Source organism: Myotis yumanensis, unplaced genomic scaffold (genome assembly GCF_028538775.1).
Source record: "Myotis yumanensis isolate MYYU_CA2020_CCGP unplaced genomic scaffold, mMyoYum1.0.hap1 SCAF_19, whole genome shotgun sequence".
NCBI lineage: Eukaryota > Metazoa > Chordata > Mammalia > Chiroptera > Vespertilionidae > Myotis > Myotis yumanensis.
This window is the reverse complement of record NW_027223770.1, coordinates 27,358,304-27,371,421: the sequence shown is the minus strand read 5'-3', so window position 1 is coordinate 27,371,421 and position 13,118 is coordinate 27,358,304. Positions and strand designations below refer to the sequence as shown.

At 66.4% G+C, this 13,118-nt stretch overlaps 1 protein-coding gene across 1 annotated transcript; it reads right to left on the bottom strand.

Annotated features, from left to right (window-relative positions):
• Nucleotides 1-757: 757 nt before the first annotated feature.
• On the bottom strand, nucleotides 758-9,357 carry RFLNA (refilin A). The gene is given in 4 exon segments (XM_070399862.1): nucleotides 758-1,048; nucleotides 1,050-1,209; nucleotides 1,840-1,949; nucleotides 8,923-9,357. Coding segments are annotated over 4 exon segments (672 nt in total). The 5' UTR covers nucleotides 9,133-9,357; the 3' UTR covers nucleotides 758-856.
• Nucleotides 9,358-13,118: the final 3,761 nt, after the last annotated feature.

Sequence of the window (13,118 nt, the reverse complement as noted above, 5' to 3'; positions counted from 1 at the left end):
TGGGAGGCGCTAAAGCCCCAGCCCTTGCCTTCGGGGGCGCTCAGGGGAGGGGTGCGGCGGCCCCTACCCCCCGGGTGCTCCCACAGACGCCTCGGGGCTCCTGGGCCTGTGCGCCCCCAGCCTGTGCGCCCCCAGCCCCGCGTCTCGGCTGGTGCCTCCTCTCCTGACGGGACGCGCGAGGGGGACCCGCGGCACAGTCACTGTCGGGTCACGGGCGGCCCGGCCCCCACAAAGCCAACAGCTGGCCCGACCTCAGGCAGGAGGCAGCGGACACTCCCGAGACCTCAATGCCCGCGCGGGGCCCTGGCGCGAAGGCTCCATGTCGGGGAGTCCTGGTCGGAAGGCCTTGCGCCCCCGGCGGGTAAGGGCCGCACCCTGAGCTCGCGGCCTCCGTCCAGAGGGCTGTGCCTCAACCTCCCACGCGGGGGCCCCGGCACGGAAAGCCCGGACACGTTAGAACCAACACCAGCCCCGCCTCAGCGTCCGGTCTGCCCGGCCTCCCGGCCCAACGTCCACCAGGGGCCACCGTGGCCTCCGCCTCGGGCGCAGCGGCTGGCACATCCAGAAACGCGCCCCTGGGAGCAGCGGGTGTCTGGGCAGCACCCCTCTCCTGTCACGCCGGGCCGAGGAGCCAGGCCACCAGCCCCGGGCGGCGGGGGCGGGGGTGCGGCAGCAGGTCCCCCCCGCCAAGGCTCCTCCTCGGCCTGGCCCTGGCCCTGGTGCGGCCACCGCCTGGTGCGCGCCCTCCCCGGCGCCGCCCTGCGCTCAGGGGCCCAGAGACGGGATGCATCCACCGCGCCCGCCAGGCTGGAGCGGCCGGCGGGGCGCGCCCTCGGCGCCCAGGGCTCCCGCGGGGCTAGCGCTCGGAGGGCGCGGGGGGCGCGGGCGCTGCGGGCGCGGGGGTCTCGGGGGGCGCGCCCGGCTGCAGCTGCACGCTGGCGGTGAAGCGGCGGCGCGCGCGGCCCAGGCTGCAGTGCAGGGTGGTGCGGAAGGAGCGGCGCGCGCGCTTGGGGAAGATGATGGTGGTGCAGCCGAAGCGCAGCGCGCGCAGGCCGCGGCTCCAGGGTCAGCTGGCTGCGGTAGCTGCGCCACGTGCAGTTGGGCGCGGCCACGATGGTCTCGCTGTAGGCCGTGACGGTGGGCACGTGCGCGTAGACCACGTTGTCCCGGAAGTGCTTCTCCGAGGTGTACTTGACCTCCGAGTTGCAGCTGGGGGTGGGGGGAGGCGCGTGAGCGAGGCCCCGGCTCCTGCTCGCAGCGCTGGGGTCCCCCTCCCCCCTTGCAGGGCTCTTTCGAAAGGTCAAGGCCTAAAGGTCACAGGGGCAGAGGGCCTGCCAGCTCAGAGGGCACCTGAGACTAAAGGAGACACGTGGCCCCATCTGGGTCCTGAACTGGGTAACCGTTGTGCCTCCGCGGCCGCGTGGCTCAGTGGCTGAGCTTCCGGTCGGGGCACAGGCCCGGGTTTCGGGCTCCATCCCAAGGTGGGGCGTGCAGGAGGCAGACGATCCACGGTCCTCTCTCCTCATTGATGTTTCTCTCCCTTCCTTTCCCTTAAATCAGTGAAGATACATATTCTGTGCCGGGCCCTACAAGGACATCTGGGACAATGGGCGAACCTGGACTCGCTGCTACGCTGGACTCTTGGGGACAGGGGCTGGATCAGCTGTGTGGAGCACTGGGCGCTGGGGGGCCCCCCCGCAGGCGCCAGTGGGGAGCCTCATGCCCAGCAGACCAGAGGGACTGGGGGGGGGGCTGTGGAGCCTCAGCCTGGCCCCACCCGGCCCCTCCCGGAGCTCAGCATCAGCCGGTGCCCACCCAGCCGCAGGCAGCCCCGCTCACCGGATCTCGTGGGCGGGTTCTGGGTTCACCTCGATGCCCTCACCGAAGAACACGGGCAGCAACCGGGGCCTCATCTCCAGCGCCGGGGGGTTCGGAGGGACGGGCAGGGGCTGTGGGGAGAGTCGCGGGCAGTTACACACGCGCGTGCGCACACGCACAAGTACACACACACACACACACACACACACAGAGGGCCACCCACACCCTCCAGCCCCAGCCTGTTGCCTGTCGGCCCCAAACCAATTCCACAGGCCCGGCCCCCTCCCCACGTGACTGAGCGCGGCCCTCACTCTTTCTGCTCCCTTCATGCCCCTCCCCCCGTCCTGGGAAACTCGGGCACTTGGTCACCCTGCACTGACACCAGGCCCAAGGCCAGCCCAGCAAAAGCCCGCGATCTGACCGGATGGCTCCCCCTGAGACCTCAGGTGGCTGTCGGCAGCCTTCCCCGGGCCCCGGGACACCGGCCCGTACTGACCCACCTCCACTCCTGCTCCTGCGGGCCTGACACCAACAGTTCCTCCTCAGCTTGGCCTGCACCCGCCGTGGGAACCCATGTCCCAGGCCCTCGGGGGGCGCAGGGGTGCGACAAGTGCTGACGGGACTGGTGTCGTGTGAGGTCCTCCAAGCTCCGACCTCCTTCTGATGCATCATTCAAAGTGGTGGCTACGTCACCAGCCTCAGCCCCCCACCCCCGTCTCTGAAGGGGTGACAGGGGCGCCCATGCCCAGGCCGCAGCGAGGACCGTGCCCAGACCGCCCGCACAGAGTACGCGCTGGAAGAGCCGGCTTCTGCCACCAGTCCTCCTTTTCGTGAAGGTCTTGGGTCCTCCCTGGAGAGAGGTCCAATCCACACCCCAAACCTTGAAACCTCGCCGCGCCTTCTTCCCGCAGCAAGCGCCCACACTTCCGGAGACGGAATTCAGAAAACAAAACAAAACAAAGAGACAGCCCCATGGCCTGATGTTTATAGAAACAACGTGCTCTCCAAAGGGATGCCTCCTCGACGTGTGCAGGTGTTTGCTGAGCACCTACTGTGTGCTGAGCGCCTACTGTGTGCCGCTCCCTGTGGGCGGGATGACGCCCGGTGCCTCCCAGGGCCCTTGTCCAAGGGGGTGGTGTGTGGCCACAGAAGAGCTAAGAGGAAGATGCAGCCACGCGAGGGGACGGGAACGTGGGCACTAAGGTTTTTGGAGGCGTTTCTCCCGTCTGGATACGTGGATGCGCTGGAGGGGAGAGGGGCCGCCTGTGCTGGTTCTAACCCTCCCCGCCCCCCTGAAAACAATCACCCCAAGCTCAGGAGCAGGGAGGCAGAACCCCAGGTGCCACGCTCTGCCCAGGCTAGAGAAACGGCCGAACCCCGACACAGCCTGAGCGGACCTTCGGTCAGCGTGACTGCAGCCACATTCGGGCGGGTCTGGCTCCGGGCCGGCTGCCAACAGGGCACAAGGCCCCTTCACGGCCTGGCACGGCAGCCGCAGCCCTGAGCGCCGCTTTCCAGAGGGCCCAGAGCTGGGCACGCCACGGAGATCCGAGAGGGCGAGCCCCAGACGCGGGCTGGCATCCAGCGGGCCTGGCGGCCAGACGCTCCGGAAGTCACTGAGGCCGGCCGCCCTCAGGGCCCAGGCCGGGAACACAGGCGGCCTCGGTGTCGGGGGCTCAGAGCTGCCTCCTCACCGAGGGGCCATTGTAACAGCCGATGGCACGTGGCCCGCGGCCCCCAGCCAGCCGGAGAGTGGGCACCGGGAGCACCCGTCATGGCCAAGGAGACAGCGTGGGCCCCGGAACCAGGCGCTCCTCAGTGGCTGGGCCACATTCGGATAGGAGCCACCTGGGGGGCGGGGGGGGGGGGCATGGAGGGGGCAGGCACGGGGGGGGGGGCACACAGGCGCTCGCACCCCAGGGGCCCCTGGCAGGAAGCAAGTCCCCAGGAGGCATAGCGAGATGACACTCCAGCCAACTGAGCTACGGGCCGGGCCTGGGTTTTTGTTTTTGTTTTTAATTGATGTCAGAGAGGAAGGGAGAGGGAGAGAGAGAGAGAGAGAGAAACATCAGTGATGAGAGAGAATCATGGACCGGCTGCCTCCTGCACGCCCCACACTGGGGATCGAGCCCACAACCGGGGCCTGTGCCCTGACCAGGAATCGAACCCTGACCTCCTGGTTCCCAGGTCCATGCTCAGCCCCTGAGCCACGCCGGGCGGCAGGCCTGGATTCTTGTTGCCCGTGGAAGAGCACCCGGAGGGCCTTGGCGCCTGCTCCCGGGGCCTCAGTTTGCTCATCTGTAAAATGAGACTGTGCACCTGGGAGCCTGGCGGGGCCCTGAGGTGCAGGCCAGTGTCCTGGGGGTGCAGGTTCCCTGGCGGCTCTGGGGCCTGGGGGCAGGGGGAGCATAATGGGTCCCAGGCCCAGACCAGCTGGGAGCTGAGGGGACTCCGCAGGCACCACCCTCCCTGCCCCCCCTGAGGGCTCCCAGCTTTCAGCTCCTTCCAGGGGCCCGGAGAGCCCCTTGTAGCCTGGAGCAGGTGGCGTGGGGGGCAGCTCCCTGGTCTCCCCCGAGGGCGCAGCGGGGGCGGCGGGGGCGGATTTGCAGGAGAAGCGCCCCAGCGCCCCCCCCACCCCCGCCTGGCCCCGTGATCCCTGTGCCCCCCGGAGGATAGATACTCGCGGCTGGAAGTGAAAATACACACTGGTGCGCGGGCGGGCGGGCACGACCCACAGGGCGCGGGGAGAGAGAACCACCGTGGGGAGAACTCCTGGCCGCGCAGTGACAGCCCGGCCCGGCCAGGGGACACGGGGCAACAGCACAGCCATGTTTGTGCCCAACCCGATGACGCACAAAGCCCGTGGCGGCCTCAGCGCGGGGCCCAGGGAGTGAGCAGGCCCTCAGTGGAGGGGGCGTGGCAGCAGGAGGGGTCCAGGGCCCCGCCCCCCTCGCTGTCAGGGACACACCCGGGAGCCTGTGAGAGGGCCATGGGCTGAGCCCGTCTCCTCAGTTAGTCTATCTGTCCATCCATCCGTCCGTCCGTCAGTCTGTTCATCCATCCAACCACCTGTCCCTCCTTCATCCTCAAGTGCGCCACTCAGATACACACTCCACCTGTGAACAGCCCGGCAGATGGAGGGGGCGGGGCCCGCAGGGCCGAGTCCTTCCTCTGCCCCCCTCTGCGCCCCCAGGGGTGGCTGCACCCTCACACATGCCAGGGAGGCAGGGAGAATGGGGCAGGGCTAGTTCCCCCGAGGCACCCCCACAGTCCCCACTGAGTGGCAGAGCAGGACGGGGAGGAGGTGCCGGTCCAGCCGAGAGCCTGCGGGGGCACAGACGAGTCTGTCTAGCTCCCGGCTGCACGCCCGGTCCCGCCCGGCTTAAATATTTGTGGGAGGAATGCAGCTTCGGGCAAAGCGCTCCTGGCCGGCGGGCAGCCTTGGCCGGGGTGCCCTGCAGGACAGCCAGGCCCTACCCACTCCCAGTCCTCACGGGCATCTCTCAGGCAAGTCTCTGATTCGGGTTTCTAATTTGGGGAGTGTGGGAACTCGTAATACCTTTTACAAAATAAAACAGTCGCAAGTACACGTGTAAAAGACTGAATGGAATTTTACTTTCTGGCCTCAGCTTGGCCTACAAGTCCCTGCTCAGGCCTGTGCCAGCCGCCTCGCTGCTCCTGGAACACACCCGTCGTCTGTTCCTGCCCCAGGACCTTTGCACGTGCCGTTCTCCTGGATTGACACACACTTCAGGCCTATAACCATCAAGTCTACCCCCGGAATGTTCTTCCTGGTTTCTGTTGAACATCACTTCCCTGACCCCCTCCCCATCTAAAGTACCCCCCCTCTTTCTGTCTTAAGGGTGGGCACTTATCCATCCACCTGGCACTATGTCCCCCCGGGCGTGGCATACAGTGGGTGCAGTCTGTACGGGCGGGATGGAGGACTGATTTCCGGGTCTCCACGGGTTGGGGAGTCACCAGGAACATGACTATCCAGAGAGTGAGCAACAACCCCACGGTCAAGGCAGGCAGGGCCAGGCCATGTGTGTCTTGGGTGGGGTGCGATCTCGCAGCAGCGGAGCCCGGCCTGTGTCCATGGGGTGTCGTCCGGGAGGGTGGTCCAGCCCATTAAAGAAAAGTGAGGGGGATGGGAGCCGCTTGGAGAAGGGAAGCGTGAGGGAATTTAACATGCACAAAACATACATGCATGTAACATGCGTGTCCTGCATAAGAAACGGTGACGAGCTGGTGAGGACCCCAGCTTCTAGGGTTTGGGGACAGGCTGCCTGCTTTGCCTGGGACTGGGTGTCAGGACGAAGCAGCCGCCCTGTGGGAAGCAGGCTGCGGCCCAGCCATGTGGCCTCGGGAGGAGGCCGGCCCGCTGCACCCCGGGCATCCGGGCATCTGAGACCTGGGCTCCCGGACGCGGGTCAGGTTTCTCTCCCGCTCCCTGAGAGGTGTCCTCATCTGCGCCTGGAAAGCGTCTCCGGGAGCCACAGTGAGCAGGGGGTGAACCCCCGGAGTTCACGGGAGTTGGGGTGCCCCCTCAGTAACCGGGCGGCGGGCGGGCCAGCTGCAGGCAACCTGCCGAGGAGGGGTTGCCCATGGCAACCATTTCCTCTCTGTTTATTAAAAGCAGCATCTCACAACCACAGGTTCACAGCACTTTATGTTTGGGTTTTCCAATGGCTACCCTTCTTTTTATGTATTTATTTATCCTCACCCCAGGATATTTTTCCATTGGTTTTTAGAGAAAGTGGAAGGCGGGGGGGGGGGGGGGGGGGGGGAGGAGAGAAACATCCATGTGAGAGAGACACATGGACTGGTTGCCTCCCACACGCGCCCCCACCAGGGCCAGGGATGGAGCCTGCAATCGAGGGACATGCCCGTGACCGGGACTGAACCCGGGACCCTGCAGGCCGACGCTCTACCCACCGAGCAAACCAGCTAGGGTGCATTTTGTTTCTTAATTAACAAACCCCTCACTTGGCTCCCCGGTGGGAAGTGGGACAACGTATGGCCTAAGGGTGGAGGCCCGGAGCCAGACTCCCGGGTCCTGTGCCAGCTCGGCACCTACCAGCTGGGTGACCTGGGCCACGGCTCCCCCCTGGGCCTCAGCTCCCGCTCGGGGAATCAGAGTGCACCCTGTGCTGGGATGTGTGAGAACGAGCGATCAGCTAACGGTTCGGGCGGCTATCCACGTGGGTCCCTCGCTGCCGCGGAAACAGCCCCAGGTCGCCCTCCCGCAGATTGGGATGCGGGACAGCGGGATCCGGCCCTGCTGGCCCTGCGTCTGGTTAGCGAGGAAAGAAGGTAAGTCCCCCCGGGCCAGCCAAGACCAGTCAGGCGGCACCGCTCAGAGAGCGCGCCCAGAAAGCGCTCTTTCCGGAGGATTCTGGGTCAGCGAGACAATCGAGGGAGGCTGCTCCCCGGCCCTTTTCTCTGCGCCCCGCTGTGCCGGGCACCTCGGGAGCTGTGCCCTGATACCCTCCAGCCGCGGTGCCAAGGGAGCCCCGAGGGACCTGCAGGGTCCATGTCCCTGCAGACAGCCCGTCACCTCGATCCCCCTGGCGTCCCTCACCCCCGCACCCCCGGCCCAGAGAGAGAGACCAGAATCAAATCCCCGCCTGACTGTGGCCTGAGACAGCGGGTCCCAAACTTTGCTGCACATGAAAAATGCCCAGGGAGGTGTTTGTTTATTTTAATTGAAACCACAATGTAGTGGTTTTATTTCTTTAAATATATTTTTACTGGTTCCAGAGAGGAAGGGAGAGGGAGAGAGAAACATCCATGATGAGAGAGAGTCATGGATCGGCTGCCCCCCCGCACGCCCCCCCACTGGGGATGAGCCTGCCACCCGGGCCTGGGCCCTGACGGGGAATCGAACCGTGACCTCCTGGTTCAACCACTGGGCCCCCGCCAGCCTGTACCCACCAAATGAGGCTGCCGGGTGTGGGGCGGGCATGGTGCCCTGTGAAGGACTCAGATATTCTGAGGCCAAGTTTGGGGCCCACGGACTCAGGGGCAAGGGAGGCATCGCCTCCCGGGATGCCAGGTGGGGGAGCATTCACTGCCCGGAGCCCCCAGGCGACACGCCCAGGCCCAGGAAAGTGCCTTGGGCTGGAGTCGTGTGCATATGTGTGCGCACGCACACGCACACACACACGCGCGCGCACATACACACACATGCACACACACGTATACACACGCACACGCACATACACACACACACATGCACACATACACACGCGCTCGCACATGCACACACACATGCACACACACATACACACACGCACACACACGCACACATGCATACACACGCACACGCACATACACATACACACACGCACACACGCACACACACACATGCACACATGCGCACACACACTCGCACACCCCACAGGACCGAAGGTCAGCGTGCAGGGCCGGCAGGGAGGGGAGACGCCGTGGGGGGTGAGCACCCTCCCACAGGGCAAGTGGGGGACTCGCAGTTGCAGTCCAGCCGCCCAGCCGGGTGCCCTGAGCCCCACTCAGTCCCGCAGGAGACCAGCCTGGTCTCCGACGGGGTCCCAGCCCCCCCAGCACCGCCTCAGCTCCACGTCAACACCCTCACCTCCCGGGAAGGGGGTTCCTGTCTGGGTCTGCTTAAAACAATAAAAAAGAAAAGAAAAGTAAAGAAAAGAAAAGAAGAAAAGAAAAGAAAAGAGAGAGAGAGGCTGCATGTTGGCAGCGGGAGCCTGGGAACCGCAAACTGGGCAGCGGGGGCAGCGGCAGAGGGACCTGGCGGGCGTCTGTCCGTCTGTCCGTCTGTCCGCACGGCTGGGCCAGGGCTCAAGCCCCCCGCGGGGGAGGGGCGGCTTCTGGGGGTTTGGGGGCCTCACCAGTCGGAGGAGTCACTCCCCGCAGAGGCCCAGGCCGGGGAGCAGGTCCCTACCGGCCGGCCCACCTGGGAGCCGCGCACGGGGCCCTCCGGGCGGAGGGTGTGTGTTAGGGGGGTTGAGGGGATTGGGGGGGTCTTGGCGTTGTGGGGCCCCGTCTGGGACTCGCGGGCGCGCAGACCCCCGCCGGCCCGGGCCCCTTCCGCGCCGAGCGCGCACTCACCGCTCTGGCCTCGCCGGCGCCGGGTCCCGGGGGCTCCGAGGAGGGGGCGCCCCCCGCGCGCGCGTCGAGGAGGCCGGGCTCCAGGGAGTAGAAGGGGGGGCTGGGGCTGGGGCTGGGGGGCAGCCCGGAGTCGGGGCTGTCGAGCAGGCCCTCGCGGCCGCGCGCCGTGGGGCCGTCCTCCATGCCCTGCAGATGCAGGTGGCCCACCATGGCGGGGGCGGGGGCGCGGGCCCGACTCCGGGGGCTCCTCGCCGCGCTCCGACCCGGGGCGGCGGCGGGGCAAGGGCGGCGCCCGGGACCTGCGGGCAGAGCTGAGGAGGCGCTCGGGCCCGCGCCCCGCGCTCCCCCGGCCGCCGGGAGGGGCCGGACCGGTCCGGGCTGCGCGCTGCCTCCCTCTGGGCCTGCCGCCGGCCTCCGCACCTTCCCGGCCCGCGCCTCCTTTTCTAGGCGCCGCCTCCGCCCTTCCTCCCGCCCCGCCCCGGCCCGCAGAGGGCCTCTCCCCGCGCCCCGCCCGGAGAAACCGGCACCAGGGCGGCGGGGCCCCAGGCGTCCCGAGCGGTAGGCGGGGAGCGAGCACGTTTGATGGGGCCCCTCCGGTTCCTCCTTCTCGCCGAGCGAATGAAAGGACCTTTAGAAACGGCCGTTCGGGACCTGCGAGCGCAGCGGGGAGGCGAGGGCTCTAACCGCCCGGTGCCAGCGGCGCCTGTGCCCGGGCCTGTGTCAGGCCTTTGGGTGGAAGTGGGACGGGGAGGGGGTGACTGGAAGCCTCTCCTGGACCCTCTCATCTTCCTGCTCCCCCACCTCCCCAGGCTCTGCTCACTGACAGCCCCCCCCCCCCCCCCCCAGGGCCCAGCCTCCCTGGTTCAGGGGCACCCAGCTGCCTGCAGGACCTGGGGGCAGAGGACAGTGGGAGAGGGGCCGGCGAGGGCAGAGCCGAGACAGAGGGCGGCTGAGCGTGTGGACAGAACTCAAGCCCAGCCCTGCCCGGCTCCCCGCGCCCCAGCCCTGCCCGGCTCCCCGCGCCCCAGCCCTGCCCGGCTCCCCATGCCCCAGCCCTGCCCGGCTCCCTGCACCCCAGCCCTGCCCGGCTGTGGCCCGTGGGATCAGGGGTGAACACACCAGGAAGCCAACGCTGTGAGATTAATGGAGGAAAAGAAACTTCACTGATAATGGGAGGGACAGGTCAGGGCTCTGAGAAGGGGTCGTTCCTGGGTGAGGCCTGCGCGATGCACAGTGAGCTTCCGGGAGCGCAGGCAGGAAGGTGCCCTCAGGACCAGCCGGAGGGGGGCTTCCTAAGAGGCCGGCGGCTCGGAGGGTCAGCACGTCGTCCCCAAACACCAAGGTTGCCGGTTCGATACCAGAAACAACCAATGAACGAACGCATGAATAAGTGGAACAACACATCAGTGTTTCTCTCTCCCTCCCCGCTCTCTCCTGGGGACGGAGAAGCCTCCGGTGGGTGGACTCACACCGTCTCCATATCCACCCGGGGGAGCATGAGGCAGACATCTGCTGCCCAAACAGAACTGACCTGAGAATGTTCTGGAGAAAAACAAGACGGGCCTTCCTCAGCCCTCGGGCCACTTGCCCCGAAATGTGTGGGGGGCTGGTTATCGTATCCTGGGACAAAGTGGGGGGCCGGTCCTCCCAAACAGGAGCACCTAAAGGTCCACCTGCTCCCCGAATGCCCCGGTCCCCCGGGAGCGAGCGGGCCTCCTGGCGTCCCTGCTCGGCGGTCCTGGGGACCGGCTGCGGCGAGATGACCCCTCTCACCACACGGAGTGATCGGTGGCACCGCGCACCGAGGCCGCGGAAGGAAGCCGGGGTGGGTGTGCCGGGCGGGGCGCACAGCCCGAAGGGCATCTCAACTCATTGGAAAATGTGATGTTTCTCTCACCTGGTGGAACTTTTTGGCATCAATTTTGACCTTGAAGCTGTTGCTGTCAAACAGGATGAGTCATGGCTTTCTAGTTTGGGGAACCCCCTCGAATTCTGTGCTCCGGGCTCTAACCTGGCTGCTCGTCGTTTCACACCCACCAGGCCCACCCTGAGGCCACGCCCCCTGGGTTCTGGAAGAGGCCACTTCCCCTGTGGAATCTCACTGCACAGACTGACTGCACTAAGATGTCAAACACGCAGCTAGCGGCCCACACAAGTACCTCGGTGACCATGACCTCTGACCTCTGCGGGTCAGAAGCGCAGGCCGGGGCTGCCCTTGGACTGAAAGCTCCGGTTCAAGGCTGGTGCCCCTCCCAGGGCCGGGTGGCCTGTAACTGTCGGAGGAGGAAAGGCCGAGATTTCCACAAGCAGCAGAGCCGGCCGGCGGGCGGGCAGCCCTCTCGTCCGCTCTTGGGAGCCGGGGGCTTCGGCCCTGCAGTGAGGGGGGAGCCAGAAGGGGTGTCTTTGGGGCCCTGGGGGCCTGCGCTGGGCCAGGCGCTGCGGCCGCGGCGGACACCCACAGAGACCCGCGTGGGTGCTAAGGGATGGGGGCTTCACCCGCGGGGGGGGGGGGGGGGTGGTCGGCCGAGACTCGGCAGCAGGTTTCTGGAAGGATCTGAGCACGTCGCTTCGGAAACTGGATTAGAGAGGAGAGAGCGAGCTTGAGCAGAGAAAGGATACTCAATAGGAAAGAGGCATTAGGGTCCCCACGAGGGGTCCCCATGTGTGTGTCCTGAGCTGGGGAGACGGGGAGACCCCCGGACATCACCCCCTGGAGAGGGGGACGTTCACCCAGGAGCCAGCGAAGTCCCTCCTTATAGGAGCACGTGGGGAAGAGGAAAGGTGGCCTAGGGTGACCCCAAGCTCTGGGGCTCGCCTGTACCCGGGCATTGGGGACCCTCTCAGGCTGAGAAAAGCAGGGGGGGGGGCGCAGAGAAAAAGGCTTCTTCACGGAGAGCCCAGGACGGGCAGGAAGCAAAGGCCCGGCCCACGCACCCTCTCACACGCGAACCCGCAGCCGCCCACACCCAACAGGGATGAGTGTGTGTTACTCCCCGTTTAAACTACAGCAGATGCAGCCACGGAGGCTCAGAGAGGGTCAGTGTTCTGCCTGAACTCACACAGCAGGGCCAGGTCTTCACACCCGCGCTGGGGCCTTTGCGGGTTACCTTCAGGGACCTGCCTGCAGCAAGGAGCTGCCCGCGCCCTGGGCCCCGGTCAAGCCCAGCAGGTGGGGGGCCCAGGAGCCGCGTGGGGCTCTCTTCCATCTCATCGGGATGGCGGCCTGCTGCCGGGCGGGCGGGGGGCGCTGGGTGCGGGCTCTCCTCACTGCTGTGGGAGGCAGCCGCCAACACAGCCCAGCCCCCGGGGGCGCTGTTGGGAGCAGGAAGGCCTCCCGGGCGATGGCCCCGCTGCCTGGGTTCAAATCCCAGCCAACCCTCCCGGAGGCTGTGTGATCCAGGCCACTGACAAGCCCGCCCTGCGCCTGCGCCTGTCCACACGGTGGGGGTAATAATCAAGGGACTGAGCGGAGATGACATGGCGGGATTAAGCCGGAGTGAGCCCAGGCGCCAGCCAGGCTCCGCCTGAGAGAATCCCCGCGGAGCCCCGCCCGCTCCTCTGCCACTCCTTGTCTGCAGTGACCGAGGCACGGGTGTTGTAAAACAGACAGCCCCCACCCCGTACCCACATGTCCATCTCCAAGGGGTCCCCCAAACAATGGCTCACACACTGAACAGTTAGAAAGGCAGTGTTTATGAAAATACATCTCATTTTCAAAATTCAGCTGTTAAAGTGTGGGTACGCTTCTGGGGGGGCACCCTGGGTGTGTGTGTGTGTGTGTATAATTTTTATTCTTTTTTAAGATGAAGAGAAGGGGTGGTGAGCTGAACTTGACCTGTTATAGGCAGAGTTCACACACAGACTCCCTTAGGGACGTGGGGAAATAACCGTAATCCAACGTTATTGAGCCTCTCAGCGTAGCCCCCGGAACTTAAAGTGGGGTCCCAGGCAGGGAGGAGGGGGCACTGGCCTCTTCATCACCAGCCCCTGGCGGTCCCCCTGCCTTGGCCACGCGCCATCGGCCCAGGGAACTCGGTTTCAGGTTCAAGGTCCTGCCGACACCCAGGCCGTGGGCTGCGTGCCCAGCAGGGCCGGCCCAGGCGGCTCAGGGCTGCCCCCTCGTCCGTCCTCTCCCAGCGCCCCACGCGCCACAGGCGGCCCGGCCTGGACAATGACTCACCTCGCCATTTTTAGCC